The 16205-nt window shown below is 58.8% G+C and overlaps 1 protein-coding gene across 1 annotated transcript; it reads left to right on the forward strand.

Annotated features, from left to right (window-relative positions):
• Positions 1-818: 818 nt before the first annotated feature.
• On the forward strand, positions 819-13999 carry P2RX2 (purinergic receptor P2X 2). The gene is made up of 12 exons (XM_075120143.1): positions 819-1129; positions 3773-3908; positions 4982-5053; positions 8421-8496; positions 8656-8752; positions 9196-9276; positions 10252-10390; positions 11458-11588; positions 11705-11795; positions 12804-12869; positions 12942-13019; positions 13737-13999. The coding sequence occupies exons 1-12, from the start codon at positions 969-971 to the stop codon at positions 13824-13826; spliced, it is 1218 nt and encodes a 405-aa protein (XP_074976244.1). The 5' UTR covers positions 819-968; the 3' UTR covers positions 13827-13999.
• The last annotated feature ends 2206 nt before the right edge of the window (positions 14000-16205 follow it).

Consider the following 16205-nt stretch of genomic DNA (forward strand, 5'->3'; position numbering starts at 1 on the left):
AATTAATGGACACAAATCTGACGTCAGGAATCATAACATTCAAAAACCAGTAGGAGAATACTTCAACCTCTCTGGCCACTCAGTAACAGATTTAAAGGTGGCAATTTGCAAAGAAAAGCTTCAATAACAGACTCCAGCAAGAAACTGCTGTGCTTGAATTAATATGCAAACTAGATACTATTAGCTTGGGTTTGAATAGAGACTGGGAGTGGCTGGGTCATTACACATATTGACTCTATTTCCCCACTTTAAGTATCCTCACACCTTCTTGTCAACTGTCTGAAATGGGCCATCTTGATTATCCCGACAAAAGTTTTTTTCTCCTGCTGATAATAGCTCATCTTAATTAATTAGCCTCTTACTCCACCTTTTCATGTTCTCTGTATGTATATCTATATCTTCTTACTCTATGTTCCATTCTGTGCATCCGATGAAGTGAGCTGTAGCTCACAAAAGCTTATGCTCTAATAAATTTGTTAGTCTCTAAGGTGCCACAAGTCCTCCTGTTCTTTTTGCGGATGCAGACTAACACGGCTCCTACTCTGAAACCTGCGGCTGGTGTGGAGCAGGAATATCTACTCTGGCCACAAGGGGGCATCAGTGCTGCAGAGATGGGCAGCTGCGGGCACCCCAGGGGATTGATTCCTTTAGTCCAGCTGCCTGGTCTAGAGCTGAGGATGACCAGTCCATACCGTGCCCTCGTCAGAGAGAGGCAGGGGATGGGAGGTGCTGCTACCATCAGTGAGGCTCAGAGCATGAACCTGCAGACGGAGAGTAAGGAGATCCCAGTATAAACCAGTATAACGGCAGCTTCAGAGCGGGCAGGAGCCGTGGAGATCCCAGAATAAACCAATACAGAGAGGCTGTTGCTGCTGTAGGACTGGGACCCTCCCAGTTCTCCCAGTATAAGGCAAGGGAGTGGAGATCCCATCTCAGCCCAGAGGCTTCCCTAGATCCTCCCCCCGCGGATGGAGGAGCCCCCGGCGAGGCGGCCCGGGGCCGTGGGCTGCCAGCGTTGCTTCTGGGAGTTCTGGAACTACGAGACCCCCAAAGTGATCGTGGTGAAGAACTGCAACCTCGGCATCATGTATAGAGGGGTGCAGCTGCTGATCCTGCTCTACTTCATCTGGTAGGTCCCTGGCTGAGCCAGCGTGTGGGTCTGGGAGAGATAGGGTGGGGAGAGCTGAGGGGGCAGGCAGAGGAATGCCAGAAGAGACAAGGCAGAAGGGGCAGCGTAGCCAGTCTGCCCTGGGCACATTGCTGGCACCAGCCCTTTTCAATATGGTTAAATCTTGCATCACTTTGCACCTACCCTTTCTGACTCCGGAAATACGAGAGCTGGTGAATAAAAGGCAATTATGGTTTGCAGGAGACTTTGGGGGTTTTAGTTTCCCATTAGCATGTTTTGTTTTCTTCCTCTCAATGACAATCCAAACCGGAAACATTTTCCATTTGATCAAAACATTTTTGATAAAAATGTACAGGTTTCAAAAATCATTTCTCGTAAAAAACAAATCAGTTTTGGGAAAATCAAAAACTTTTTTTTGCCTTTGGAAAATCAAAAACTGAGCATCTTTTCCAAAAAGCAAAGCTTTTCACCAAACATTTTTTGGTTTTCATATCCCTGCCGCCCCCCACCCCCCTTGGGGGGAATTTTGACTCAAATAAAAACGTGCGTGGGTTTGGGGTTTTTTGCCAAAAAATATTGTCTGACTCTAGTACAAATGTAGTAAAAGGATTTGTTCTTTTTCCTTTTCCCCTCTTTCCTTTGCTCTGCTCTGTCTCTCACACTCCAGTGCCCCCTCAATCTCCTTTTTCTAGATTGTTTAATAGTCATTTTCTCCTACTGTCCTGTCTATGTTGTGGTCTCTTCCTCCCTCCTTTAACTTTTCAGTCTCTTTTCTTCTCCCTCTTTTCATCCCGGACCCTTCCCCTCTCTCACATCCCCCAGTCCCACTCTCTCTGAACTCTGCCCATCCTCACTTGCCTTTCCACTAAAAGCTCTCCCATCCCATGCACTCTCCTTCCCCACATCCAGTCATTCTCCTCTTTCCCACCCCCCCATGTCACGCGCGCACATGCTGGTGAATGAAATCTCCCAAGAGGACAATCGCATACACCGCCCAGCTGATCTGGAAACGATTGCCTCGTGGCATAGTTCAGCCCATGGCCAGTGCACTTCTCAGCCTCTCTGCCCAGTCTGCTCACCAGCGCAAAGCAGGGCTGGGAGTGTGTGACAGGGGATCTGGAACAGAGACCCACCCACCTCCACTCCAAGAGGCACCACCCAGCATCTGTTAGCTGGAAATAAGTCTGAACCCCGGCTGAGCGAGCCAGGATTTCTGGTGACCTGCAGGCGAAAGGCTTCGCTAGCAGGGCCTTGAGACATCCCGGCCTGAAGAAGCACTAACTGTTACACTGCCCAGAACGATGCTTGCTGTCTAGCCAGCTATTGAATGCAACCAGTAGGCCAGGGCCTGAGGGGGACTCAACACACCTGCTATTTGAGAGGTGATCGGTAGCGGGATTCCAGGATCCTGTTCCTGGCTGTAGGAGCAGATTCATGTAGCGTCTCTCAGTCGGTGCCATATGGTCCCATCTGGCCTGGAAATCTATGAAAAGTTCCAGGCCCTGGGTCAGTCAAACGCAGGCTGTACTGGTCTGGAGGTGTTTACAGTGTGAATCCCTGCCCTGGCCTAGTTCCTGGAGCTGTCTCCGGTCCCAAAGATCCTGCACTGGGACTCCCTTTTCTATGCCAGGACCCCTCTGGGACCCCCTCCCAGCTAGGTGGGATCCAGCCAGGCCCCTCCACCCATTTAGCAATATGGGATGGGCAGGGTAGTTACATACTGGTTTGTAGGGCCCAGAGTAAGAATCCCAGGGCCAACGGTTACACACAGCCCAATCAAGCACATAAATTGGCACATTCCCTCTGTAAGTCACTGTGGCAAAGGGGTGAGACTTTCCCCTGTCCTAGCAAGACCTGGGTTTTGTCCCGACCTGATGGGACGTTGCGCCTTTCACTCCCTGGAGCTGTGACGTGGGCGAGTGGCCAGGTCGGGGCCTGAGGGCTCGGTTAATAATGAGGGTCATGAAGGTCACAGAAGCACTAACAGCAGTTATTAAATAGCCGAGGCTAGAGCCGTGGTCCCCTTGCTTGCAGGCTGGCTCCTCGCCCTAGGCTAGAGGGTCTATCTGCAAAGACCAGGGATTTCACCTGCCCTGCAGGCCGTGGAGACAGACCTGCCACATGCATGAGCCTCACCCAGACGGATGAGCCCTGGTGGGTGTGTGCAGGATCCCCCAACACCGACAGACCAGCTCCCTGGAGTCCCCAGCCACCCCCTCTCCTGGCTTCTCTCTGCCCCGCTCTCCCTGAGCCCATCACTGCTCCCCACACAGCCGTCCATGCTCCCCTTCTCCCCAGGTTCTCTCGGCCCCCTCACTGGCTTCCGCTGGCCTCCTGTCTCTGCCTGCTGCTTCCTGGTGCTCCCAGGCCCCCGACGCCCTTGGTGTGGGCCGGGACCTGTGATGGGAAGGGGCTGGCTCCCAGGGGCTGCCCAGCACCAACAAGGCTTAGGGCGGGGGAGTGGATAATGCAGCGGTGCAGGGAGCATGGGGGTGGCACGTTGCCGGGGAGGGGGAGAAGCCCTGGCGTTTTGGATTCCCCAGCCATAGGGCAGGCAGAGGTGGGGGAATACGTCCCTCCCCCCACCTGCCGCACCCCCGTCTGCTGGGGATGTATGTCCCTGATGGCTCCCCTGCCCCCCAGGTACGTGTTCATCATCCAGAAGGGCTACCAGGAGAGCGAGACGGGCCCCGAGAGCTCCGTGGTCACCAAGGTCAAGGGCGTCGCCCGCTCGCACAGCAGGGTCTGGGACGTGGAGGAGTACGTCAAACCTGCCGCGGTGAGGCTGTGACGCTGCCCCGACCCCATGCCCTGGAAGGCTGTGATCTGCCCCCCCCCCCCGCGAGGCCCTCACACTACCCCCCCCCGGCAAGGCTGTGATCTGCCCCCCCCCCCCGCGAGGCCCTGACACTACCCCCCCCGACAAGGCTGTGATCTGCCCCCCCCCCCCGCGAGGCCCTCACACTACCCCCCCCCGGCAAGGCTGTGATCTGCCCCCCCCGCGAGGCCCTCACACTACCCCCCCCCCCCGGCAAGGCTGTGATCTGCCCCCCTTTCTGGGGGCCCTGACACGACCCCCCTCCCCCTGCCAGGCAAGGCTGTGACGCTGCTCCTCCCCCATGCACCCCACAAGGCTTTGATGGGCCCCCCCCACTCCCGTCTGGGAAGCCAAAGCACGGCCCCTCCCCCACAGACTCGCCCACTCCCCCACAGGCTGTAATAGCTCCTGCCTGGTGCCAGGTCCCCCTGGAAGCAACCAGACTGTGACAGCCCCCAAACAGCGGAGGGGGTGCGGGGGGGGGGGTGCGCTGGGCACTTCGCTGACACTGGCTGTGCCAACGCTGCGTGCCAATGCTAATAACAGCGCGTTGCCGACATATGACCAGCTCCCCCCGGGCCCCGCTGAGCCCTGCACGAAGCTGGAGTCTGCACAGGGCGCCCCCCCACCATTGCACCCCCAGGGCTCCCTGCGCTGTGCCAATCCCCGTGTGTGCGCTGACTTGCCTGGTTGCCATAGGGAGCCCTTCCCACTCCCAGCGAGCCCCCGCGAGCCCCTAGAACCATGTGCCATGGGACCAGCCCAGTGTGGCTCCTGGATGGGAAGTGGTGAAGGGACTGGCCCGGGCGGGGGGCAGGATTTACGAGCCCTCCCCTGCTTTGGAGTAAGGAGAGGCAGCTGGTTGCTCTCTTGCTGGCTGAGGCTGGCCAGGTGGATGCCCTCCAGCGCTGCAGGGCTCTCTCCAGCGATCTCACTCATTCCAGATCCAGCAGGGCACCCCAGTGAGGGCTGGTGGGGAAACAGGGGTGGGGGGCTCCATGGAAAACGTCTCTCTCTCCCTGTCGGCTCTGCAGGGCGGCAGCGTGTTCAGCATCCTCACCCGGGTGGAAGTCACCCACTCCCAGACTCTGGAGACCTGCCCCGAGGTGAGAGAGACAGACGGGGCTGTGTGGAGGGCATGGGTGGAGGATGGAGGCAGGGGGCCTGGCTGGCTGGGAGCAGCGAAATGATACAGAGGAAAAAGGCTGGGTATGGGGGACTGGGGCATGTTTTCAGTTGGCCCATGACAGCCCCAGACCCACATTCCCATGAGCAGCACTTTCATAGAATCATAGAATCTCAGGGTTGGAAGGGACCTCAGGAGGTCATCTAGTCCCACCCCCTGCTCAAAGCAGGACCATCCCCAACTAAATCATTCCAGCCAGGGCTTTGTCAAGCCTGACCTTAAAAACCTCTAAGGAAGGAGATTCCACCACCTCCCTAGGTAACACACTCCAGTGTTTCACCACCCTCTTAGTGAAATAGTGTTTCCTAATGTCCAAACTAGACCTCCCCCACTGCAACTTGAGACCATTACTCCTTGTTCTGTCGTCTGCTACCACTGAGAACAGTCGAGCTCCGTCCTCTTTGGAACCCCCCTTCAGGTAGTTGAAGGCTGCTATCAAATTCCCCCCTCACTCTTCTCTTCTGCAGACTAAATAAGCCCAGTTCCCTCAGCCTCTCCTCGTAAGTCATGAGCCCCAGCCCCCTAATCATTTTCGTTGCCCTCCGCTGGACTCTCTTCAATTTGTCCACATCCCTTCTGTAGTGGGGGGCCCAAAACTGGACACAGTACTCCAGATGTGGCCTCACCAGTGCCCAATAGAGGGGAATAATCACTTCCCTTGATCTGCTGGCAATGCTCCTACTAATACAGCCCAATATGCCGTTGGCCTTCTTGGCAACAAGGGCACACTGCTGACTCATATCCAGCTTCTCGTCCACTGTAATCCCCAGGTCCTTTTCTGCAGAACTGCTGCTTAGCCAGTCGGTCCCCAGCCTGTAGCGGTGCATGGGATTCTTCCGACCTAAGTGCAGGACTCTGCACTTGCCCTTGTTGAACCTCATCAGATTTCTTTTGGCCCAATCCTCCAATTTGTCTAGGTCACTCTGGACCCTATCCCTACCCTCCAGCATATATACCTCTCCCCGCATTTTAGTGTCATCTGCAAACTTGCTGAGGGTGCAATTAATCCCATCATCCAGATCATTAATAAAGATGTTGAACAAAACCGACCCCAGGACCGACCCTTGGGGCACTCCACTTGATACCGACTGCCAACTAGACATGGAGCCATTGATCACTACCCGTTGAGCCCGACAATCTAGCCAGCTTTCTATCAACCTTCTAGTCCATTTATCCAATCCAGACGTTTTTAACTTGCTTTGAGGGCACCTTGTGCAGACAAAGGCTCTGGAGCCCTTGGTCCCTGCCCGCAGAGCTGCACCAGGGATTGCTGCCTGCCCGGCCCTGCCCAGCCAGCTGGCTGCATAACACCCACAGCCTCCGGGTCAGGGGTGACTGACAAGCAGGAGCACAGTGGCTGGTATGGTATGGGAGCTGTGGTGTGGCTTTCAGCCAGAACTTGGCCTCTTTGGGTCCCTTCGCCCAGGTGTCCTGCTCGGCTTTGCCCCATTTCCACACCTGGGTCTGGGCTGATCTTGCTCAGCTCCCTGCTGCTGGCATAATAGAGAGTGCGGGGGGCAGAGGTCACCCAATGCGAGGGGCATCCCAGGCTGCAGGGGGTGGCTGAGGTGGAGGTGAGAGGGAGGGTGCTGGGTAGGGGGACTGGCTCAGTCCCATCGCTCCCCTCCTGCAGCTCTGCCCTCTTTGCAGGACCCCAGAGGTCCCTTCCTGTGACGTTCCCCACTGGTGTTGTCTGGACCAGTGATCTCCTAGGCCACCCCAATCCTTGACTCTGGGAGCCAGGCTTACCCTGCTCTGCTGTGAGAACCCCACTCCTGGGCTGTTCACGCACAGCCTCTGGCATGTCAGCTGCTCCCAGCTGCTTGCAAGCGAATGACACTAGCCAATATCTCCAGTCCCAGACACAACCCTGGGAACCTCCGTCTTGCAGTGTCCAGTTATGCCTGCTGGATGCAGCAAGCTTATATAAGTTCGTCAATTTAACAAAGAAATTGATATGTACCAGGCTTGTTCTCCCAAGGGGAGTCTCTGACACACTGCAAACCAAATGTGCTGTTTCAGGTAGAATAAACAAACAGATTTATTAACTATAAAGGTAGATTTAAGTGATTGTAAGACAAAACATAACAAGTCAGATTTGGTCAAATGAAATAAAAGCAAAACGCATTCTAAGCTGATCTTAACACTTTCAATGTCCTTCAAAACTTAGATTCTTCTCACCACAGGCTGGCTGGTTGCTTTTCAGCCAGGCTCTCTCCTAGGGCAACAAAAATGATTAGGGGTCTGGAACATATGAGTTATGAGGAGAGGCTGAGGGAGCTGGGATTGTTTAGCCTGCAGAAGAGAAGAATGAGGGGGGATTTGATAGCTGTTTTCAACTACCTGAAAGGGGGTTCCAAAGAGGATGGCTCTAGACTGTTCTCAATGGTATCAGATGACAGAACGAGGAGTAATGGTCTCAAGTTACAGTGGGGGAGGTTTAGATTGGATATTAGGAAAAACTTTTTCACTATGAGGGTGGTGAAACACTGGAATGCGTTACCTAGGGAGGTGGTAGAATCTCCTTCCTTAGAGGTTTTTAAGGTCAGGCTTGACAAAGCCCTGGCTGGGATGATTTAACTGGGAATTGGTCCTGCTTTGAGCAGGGGGTTGGACTAGATGACCTTCTGGGGTCCCTTCCAACCCTTATATTCTATGATTCTATGATTCTATGATTCTATGATCAGCGCTTCAGTCACTTGGTGGTGGTGGTGTCTGTAGATGTAGGTGGAAGAGAGAGAGCATGGCAAACATCTCTCCCTTTTATCATGTCCTTTCTTCCCTCATGGCTTTGCCCCCTGCCCACCTCCTTCAGAGTCAGGTGAGCATTATTACCTCATCGCAGTCCCAAACTGCCCAAAGGAAGAGGGTGACTCCCTCGAGAGTCTAACAGATTCTTTTGTTGCATCCTAAGCCAGTGTCCATTGTTCCTGTGAGGCTGGGCTGGGTTTGTCCCATCCATGCCCTGATGGGGTGTGAACTGCCCCTCTGCTCTTGGAGAGTTTTTGCCTGGGCTTGCTTTATGCCATGAGGACACATTTTTAGCCTCATAACTATATACATGAAATTATAACCTATAACTTTACTGTAACAATTACTATAACATCACTCGAACAACCATGCTCAGTGCATCATGAGCCTTCCGAAGACACCCGACATGACAAACTTTGCATTGGATACCACACAATCATTTTACAAGGATGAACATGGGGGTGCTGGGTGTTCCCCTGAGGTACAGAGCGTCACACTCCCCTCTCCCGGTGACACCTTGGTTCCTGCCCCTGCAGAGCCTGGAGGTCCCTGACGCCGCCTGCAGCTCTGACAGCGACTGTGTGGCTGGGGAGATGGACATGCTGGGGAACGGTGAGTGAACAGTGCTGGCTGGCAGCTGGGATGTCGGCGTGGGCACGGGTCAGGGCCAGCTGGACACTGGCATTCAGCTGCCACAGAGCCAGAGGGAGGGCAGGGCCTGCCACCCCCAGGGGACGCGCTCTCAGTCCATCTGTCTGTCTGTCCCCGTAGGAGAGAGGACGGGGCGCTGCGTCCCCTATTACAGCGGGCCGGGGAAGACCTGCGAGGTCTCCGCCTGGTGTCCAGTGGAATACGGACACACGGTCAGGTAGAGAAGGGGCTGCTGGGAGTGTAGGGGGACCTACAGACAGGGGGATGTTCATGGCCCCTGGGAAGGAGGCACAGCTGGGAGCCCCTCAGCCCTTCTCCTGCCCTGGGATGCCACCTAACCCTCACCCCAGCACCCAGCTCCAGTGGGACACCCCAGAGGAAGACAGAGCTGGGCAGGGAGGGGGTGCTAGCCGGGGGAGAGGCACAACCCCCCCCCTTCTCATCAGGGGTGAGTTAGCACCAGGAAAGAAGGGTGTCAACAGTGGGGGAGACACAGCACCCTCATGGTGAAGAAGGGACCCCCACATGCTTTGGGGCGATGGGGTTTTGGCGTGGGTGGGGGTCGTCACTTGTGGGGGTGGGGAGGATGATGCCTGGGGCTTGGGGGAGGAGGAACTCCCTGCCCAGTGAAGAGCTGACACTTGTTTCTGGCCTCGCCAGTGAGTCCCTGGGGAAGATGGCCGCGCAGTTCACCATCCTGATCAAGAACAACATCCACTTCCCCCGCTTCGGATTCTCCAAGTATGGCTCAGCAGTGACCAGTGAGCGGCCGTGCCCCCCATGGTCTCACACCAACCGCCCCCCTCGGGGGAGGGTTAACAGGCTGTGCCGGTCAGGAACAGAGCCAGGCGGGGAGGAGGGAACGAGAACCCTGGCGCATGGGCACCGGGGGGAGACATTGCCTGGGTGCTGCTCTGGGGGTGTGTGAAGAGATGTGTGGTTTGTGTCTGCAGGGCCTGGTCAGCTGGCTGAATGATGCCAGGTTGACCATTGCTGCCATTGTGGTTGGGCCAGGGCACCGCAGACCAGCACATGCTAGAGATGAGTCTGTAGAGCACGGCTGTGGGGGTGCGTGTGTGCATGGAGGCTGCGTGTGTGTGTGCAAATGGCTCTGCAGCTCTGTGTTTGTGCACCTGCAGGGGGGTGTATTTTAGGGTTGCCAGGTGGCCAGTTTTCGACCGGTCGAAAAGGGAACCTGGCAGTGTCCAGTCAGCACAGCTGATTGGATGCTAAAAGTGCGGGTACCTGCAGTTAGAGCAGCAGCTGCGGTTGGAGCCTGGGGGAGCTGCTCTCTTCTCAACTGCTGAGTGAGAGAACCCGGCTCCAGCCGCTCTGGCAGAGTGGGAGGTGCGGGCGCTGGCCGCAGGGGTGGGGGGAATCCTGTCCACTCCCTGCCTCGCTGTGCCCCGATTGGGCAGGCTCCACATCAGCTCCTCCCAGCCTGGCTCTGCAGGGAGCAGGTGAGTCCCGGGAGAGGGGGGAATGAGCAAGGAGGGGGAGGTGGAGAGCAAGTGAAGGAGGGAGAGCAGTAAGTGAGGGAGGGGCCTCAGGGGAATTGGTGGGGCAAGGGTGTTCGGTTTTCAGCAATTAGAAAGTTGGCAACCCTGTGTTTGTGAGTGTGCACAGGTATTAGCAGCTATGGGTCCCATGGGGGTCTGGGTTTGTTCATGTACATGGCAGGTGAGATACTCAGCAGCTCTCGGTGTGTCTCCTCAGAGGGAACGTGAAGGACGATAAGAACGGCTACCTCAAAGACTGCACCTTCAACGAGACCACTGACCTGTACTGCCCCATCTTCCGGCTGGGCTCCATTGTGGAGCAGGCAGGGGAGAACTTCACCGCGCTGGCCGAACAGGTACGCTGTAAGGGGAGGGGGGACCCTCACCTGGTGACAGGCTCTGGCCAGGTGTGGCCGCTGCAGGGTCTCTGGTTGGGCTGGGTTCTCTCAGGGACATGGCTCTCAGGTCTCCCCCAAAGGAAGGCTCCAACTCAGGCCCAGAGAATATCAGGGTTGGAAGGGACCTCAGGAGGTCATCTAGTCCCACCCCACTGCTCAAAGCAGGACCAATCCCCAATTTTTGCCCCATCCCCTAAATGGCCCCCTCAGGGATTGAACTCACAACCCTGGGAGTAGCAGGCCAATGCTCAAACCACTGAGCTATCCCTCCCCTCCATCCTGCTGCTGCTCTTGCCTCCTGCACAGGAGTGTTCAGGGTCTGGGGGACTCGAGCAGGTGCCATGGCAGGAAGTTCCTGGTCGGCAGAGACCCTGTGGCGGGCTGCAGGGAAGCTGTCAGACAGACAGCACAGGCCTGCAGGCAGCTCTGTGCGGAGCCCAGCATGTCGCTCAATCTGGCTGACCACCCTGCGCCCAGCATTGCCCGGGTGCCTGCGGGGGGCACCAGCTGCTGCAGAAGGGCCTGGCAGGTGAATGCCTTTTGGCCCACTGGCCATTCTCTGCCACTCCCCAGAGCCTTGTGCCATCCTGGCCTCTCTTCTCGGGATGCCCCCTACTGGGCAGTGGTCAGCCGCTGGGTCCCCTCTGACCCCAGAGCCACACGCTCGCTTTCTGAATGCCCTCCATACACGCCCCCTGGGCCTGGATAGCCAGCTCCTTCGCGCTTCCCTTGCCTCAGCACGAGCCTGCCAGGCGCTGGGCTGAGCTAGGCTGGCAGGCAGCTCCCGGAGCCCGGCAGCTGCCCTCCGGTGCTGGGTGGGCCCTGCCAGGCGAGCAGGAGGGAAAGCGTCTGACTGGACGGGCAGCAGGGAGATACGGGGAGCAGAGAGGGAAGCTCTGAGATGCAAGGAGGTCGGGGGGAGGGGTGGGCAATAGGCTGGAAGTCAGGACCCCGGGTGCTGCCTAGGGCAGCTTGAGGTCCTGCTAGAGGTGTGTTGGTCCTGCCCTGCTCTCTGTCTCCTGCAGGGCGGCGTTATCGGGGTGATCATAAACTGGAACTGTAACCTGGACCTGCCCGACTCTGCGTGCAACCCCAGCTATTCCTTCCACAGGCTGGATCCCAAGAGGATTCAGGTGTCTTCTGGCTACAACTACAGGTGACTTGTCCCCCTGCTCCTCTGGGGCGGTGACCCCCAGGGCCCTGCAACACCCCTGCTCTCGGGCCTGGCCGCTCCGCTCTGACTGCCCCTCATCCCCGCTCTCTCCTGCACAGGTTTGCCAAATATTACAACAGCAACGGGACGAACACGCGGAGCCTGATCAAGGCCTACGGGATCCGCATCGACGTTATTGTGCATGGCCAGGTGGGAAGAGAACCCTGCCCAGCGCCCCCTTCCCCTGCACTGGGCCTGGCTCTGCAGGGACCCTGCCCAGCGCCCCCTTCCCCTGCACTGGGCCTGGCTCTGCAGGGACCCTGCCCAGCGCCCCCTTCCCCTGCACTGGGCCTGGCTCTGCAGGGACCCTGCCCAGCGCCCCCTTCCCCTGCACTGGGCTTGGCTCTGCAGGGACCCTGCCCAGCGCCCCCTTCCCCTGCACTGGGCCTGGCTCTGCAGGGACCCTGCCCAGCGCCCCCTTCCCCTGCACTGGGCCTGGCTCTGCAGGGACCCTGCCCAGCGCCCCCTTCACCTGCACTGGGCCTGGCTCTGCAGGGACCCTGCCCAGCGCCCCCTCCCCCACACTGGGCCTGGCACTGCGGGACCCTGCCCAGCGCCCCCTTCCCCTGCACTGGGTCTGGCTCTGCAGGGACCCTGCCCAGCTCCCCCTCCCCTGCACTGGCACTGCGGGACCCTGCCCAGTGCCCTCTCCCTTGCACTGGGTCTGGCTCTGCAGGGACCCTGTGATGCCAGGCTGGGCCGAGTTGCTGACATTCACAAGTAGGGTGGCCAGATGTCTGGTAGGGGACCTGATGGTGTCCAGTCAGATCTACTGACTGGACACCCAAAGTCCGGTTACTGCAGGTGAGGGAGGTGGAGAGGAGCCGGGTCATCGCTGGGGCTGCCTCCTGCCTGCATTGGGCAGCTGCAGGTCCCTCCCCAGCCATGCAGGGATGGGGGAGAGAGGAAGAGCAGCGAGTGACAGTGGGAGGGGGAAAGAGAAGCAAACAGGGGTGGGGCCCCAGGAGGAAGGGGTAGGGAAGGGGCATTGCGGGGGGGACAAGGCGGGGCAAGGCCCAGGGGGAAGGGACGGGGTAGAGGCGGTGAGGAGTGCCAGGTTTTTAGATACTGTATTACAAAGTTGGCAACCCTAAGCCGCGGGGAACGGGTGGCAGGGGCTGAGGAACGTGGTGCTGACAGCTCTGTTTTTCTGCCTAGGCAGGGAAGTTCAGCCTGATCCCCACCATCATTAACCTGGCCACGGCGCTGACCTCAGTGGGAGTGGTGAGTATGTCGTGCCCAGGGTGCTTGGCACGGGCCTCCCTCGGGCACTAACCCAGCTCTCCTGCTCCCCAGGGCTCATTCCTCTGCGACTGGATCTTACTGACCTTCCTGAACAAGAATGAGGTGTACAGCGCCCGGAAATTCGATCAGGTACCATCCCGGCCCCTCGCTATGACCCTGCCCTGCTCCTGCCAGAGATCTCCCTGCCCCAGGCCAGGAGGTGCCCTCATCCATGGGCACGGGGGAAGCGACTCACCATATCATACAGCAAGGCAGGGCAAAGCAGGGCATAGGACCCAGGAGTCCCAGCACCCTGCTCTCACCACTAGACTCCACCGCCTCCGCTGTGACTGGGCATCTCCAGGGTCAAGGGCAGTGAGGGAGTACCCAGGGGCACCTCCCCCTATGCTGAATTAAAGCCCAGCAGAGATCCTACTCATGCAGCGCGAGAGACCCCCACACAGGGACCCTTGCTACCAGGGGAGGCTGGAGTGAGAGTGTGAAATTAGCACAGGCCTCAAGGGGAGACCCCGGAGAAGGGGGCCATGAGCCCTGCCGGGCAGGGATGGCTGGTGCCCTGCCTGCCCCAGCCCCCTTGTGCTGCAGCTGCTGTCACACATTGTGTTTCTGCCCATCACAGATGGAGCCGCGTGGCACCTCGCAAGCCAGTGCCCAGAGACCAGGCCGGATGGGCTCTCCCTGCCCTTGCTGGCTCTGGGCGTTCCTTGCGGGAGCCGGGCACAGCAGCCTGCCTGATGAGCCACCCCACGGGCCTTCTCCTGGCTGTTCTCCATGCCCTGTGCCCTGGGGTGGGGCCGTGCAGCGAGGCCTGGGCACTAACTGCCCCATCTCTCCTCTGTTTGCCAGGACGGGACCCCGGCGCCAGGCTGCAGTGGTAACGCCTGCACCACCCAGGCCTCCTCGCCAGCCAACCCCACGGGCCCCGGCCAGCTCTGAGCTGCCGCTGCCCCCCACCTGCTGCTGCGGCTGGACTGGAGAGCGGGGAGCCCCTGGCGGGGACACGCAGGGCCAAGGGGCAGACTGAGTGGGGCTGCCTCCAAGTACTGATTGGAGGGGTGAGAACCCAGCGCTAGGCTGAAATCCCCTAGAGGCTGGAGTGCCAGGTGACCTGCCACGGGGGCAGCGTGGGACAGGTACCAGCCCCGCTCTACACCCCCTGCTCTGCCAGCACCAGCACCAGCCCCTCCCACAGTGAACGTGCCCAGGGGGCTATGATGGGGCGACAGGTCGGCCCCAGGAGCCCAGCTGCAGAGAGGCTGGTCTGCAGGCTGCATCCGCCTCCCCTGGTCCAGCTGGCTCTTTAACTCGCACTGACCCGGGAGTCGCAGGGTGCCACGTGCTGAGGGGGAACAGAACCAGCAGGAAGCACATGGGCACTGTCCTTTCCTGGGGCATCACCTCTTTCCTGCTACTCTCCCCCTAAGGGAGCCCCCTGCCCCGCCCCGGGCTCCCCTTCCTCCACAGTTGCTGGAGTCTGCACTCTCCCATGGGCCACCCACAAACCCAGCCATGCCCACTCATGATGTCAGACAAGCCACCACTCACAGGGCAGTTCCTCATCGCGTGATCGCCATTCATCCTTCTGGCTGGCTTTGAGCAGCAGCAACTTAGTGAACGGTACTGACAGTTGACTAGTCTTCATTAGGTTTCAGAGGTAGCACGACATTGAGATGACCAGAGCTCTTCACCCCTCTCAGAGCTGCTGTTTCAGTCTCTCTGCAGACTCCGGCAGAGCTCACAGCATCAGTGACACTTGGGTCATATTTTGAAGGGTTTTGTCACAATCATAAGGGCTAGAGATTTAATTTGGGGGGGGGGGCTCAGGTTGAGACACCTCATTTTCCAGGAAGTGCTGAGCCCCCATCCTGTGAAAAATGAGGCTGAGCCCCTGAAAAAAAAGGCTGAGCCCCTGAAAATGGAGATGCCCCCAAATCACTAGTCACTGCTGAAAAGCGGGCTTGAGAGCGTAGCCTGGGGCACGCAAACACAGGAACCAGACCAGCCCCCCCCCAGACACACTCAGAGCTCACCTTAGGCCCTGAACTGTCCTACGGGCTCTGCGTGGCTGGGGGGCAGGGGCCCATGTGGTAATCAGGAGGGCTGTGAGGTGAGAGCCCGTCCCCTTTGTGCACCCTGACTGTGCAGCACGGCTAGGCCATAGGGTGGGTTGGCGCCTTGGCATGGCTGGAGCAGTGAGACCTGGCCAGGCAGGGCAGAATGGCTGGCTCGGCCCCCAGGGAACCACTGCACCGGTGGGTGCTGCTGGTTGAGTTCACAGCCAGGCAAGGGCTGGTGGCACCAAGGCCGCGCTGGCCAAGCCGGCGGTGTCTGGTAGCGTTGGCACAAGGGGCTGTCCCCCATGCCTGCCTGCCCTCTCCCCCACCGCCCCGTCACTTTACCAAACAGCTAGGAAATGAACTTGGGCACATGGTGTTACTGGCCCAGCCAGGCGAGCCGGGGCCATCGCCAGCGGGCCCTGCAGGCGCAGAGGCTCCCAGGAGGCTGATGGGCGCAATGCCTTGTGGTACAGATGGGCTAACTCCGAAGCTGCTTCGTGTGCCGTGAGCTGGGTGACGAGCTGCCCACGCGAGGCAGCCCGCACGGCTCGCTGGGTTCCCGGCGCTGCGGGCCTCTGGCCGGCTGCTTTCCTGGGGACAGTTGTGTTGTCACGTTACCCTGCCACTGGCCCTCTCATGTCATTGTAACCGGGGAAAAGGACTGCCCTCTCCCCGCTCCAGACCTACCTCCGGCCCCCCTTGGTCCTGCACTCAGGTGCCTACTGTCGACTCAAGCAGCCCTTGCTGGCTGTTCACCTCCTGGCTGTCCTTGTAGGGGAAACCCTCTGAACCATGTGCCGAGGAAGTGCCCAATGCCCAATGCAGTGGGAGTGATTCAGAGCCATGAGCCTGGCATCTGCTGGCGTTTGCAGTGGCTGGAATGGTGCCGAGCTGCTGTGAGAAGGGTCCAGCCGCGTGGCTCGGGAAACGGCACTAGGCTGGAGTGGGGTGGGAACACTGGCTGTGGGGCGCGGCTAGTGACTCCTACTCCAGGCCCTGCGAGTCTCAGCCCAGGGGCTGGATGGCTGGGGCAGGAGTAGGGGCTGGGGAGTCTTCACAGCTCCCTTGCCTGGCCACCCCTCTCCCAGCAGGGGGCGCTGTAAAGAGCAGGGTAAGAGTGCTGACAGAGGGGGGGCAGTCCCGGTTCTCCAGCCTCTCCCAGCAGGGGGCGCTGTGGGGAAGGCTGCGATAGCCACGCCTATTAGCAGCAATGACAGAACGCTGCCCTGTGCCATGACAGGCTCACGGGCGAGCACGT

The sequence above is a fragment of the Caretta caretta genome, chromosome 15, assembly GCF_965140235.1.
Source record: "Caretta caretta isolate rCarCar2 chromosome 15, rCarCar1.hap1, whole genome shotgun sequence".
NCBI classification, from domain to species: Eukaryota; Metazoa; Chordata; order Testudines; family Cheloniidae; genus Caretta; species Caretta caretta.

Excerpts from the sequence above, each read along its gene's own strand:
- P2RX2 (XM_075120143.1), top strand. The coding sequence starts at position 969 with ATGGAGGAGCCCCCGGCGAGGCGGCCCGGGGCCGTGGGCTGCCAGCGT. Across the intron at positions 8,753-9,195 it reads GAATACGGACACACGGTCAG|TGAGTCCCTGGGGAAGATGG; the intron begins GTAGAGAAGGGG and ends TGGCCTCGCCAG. Across the intron at positions 11,796-12,803 it reads ACGTTATTGTGCATGGCCAG|GCAGGGAAGTTCAGCCTGAT; the intron begins GTGGGAAGAGAA and ends TTTTCTGCCTAG.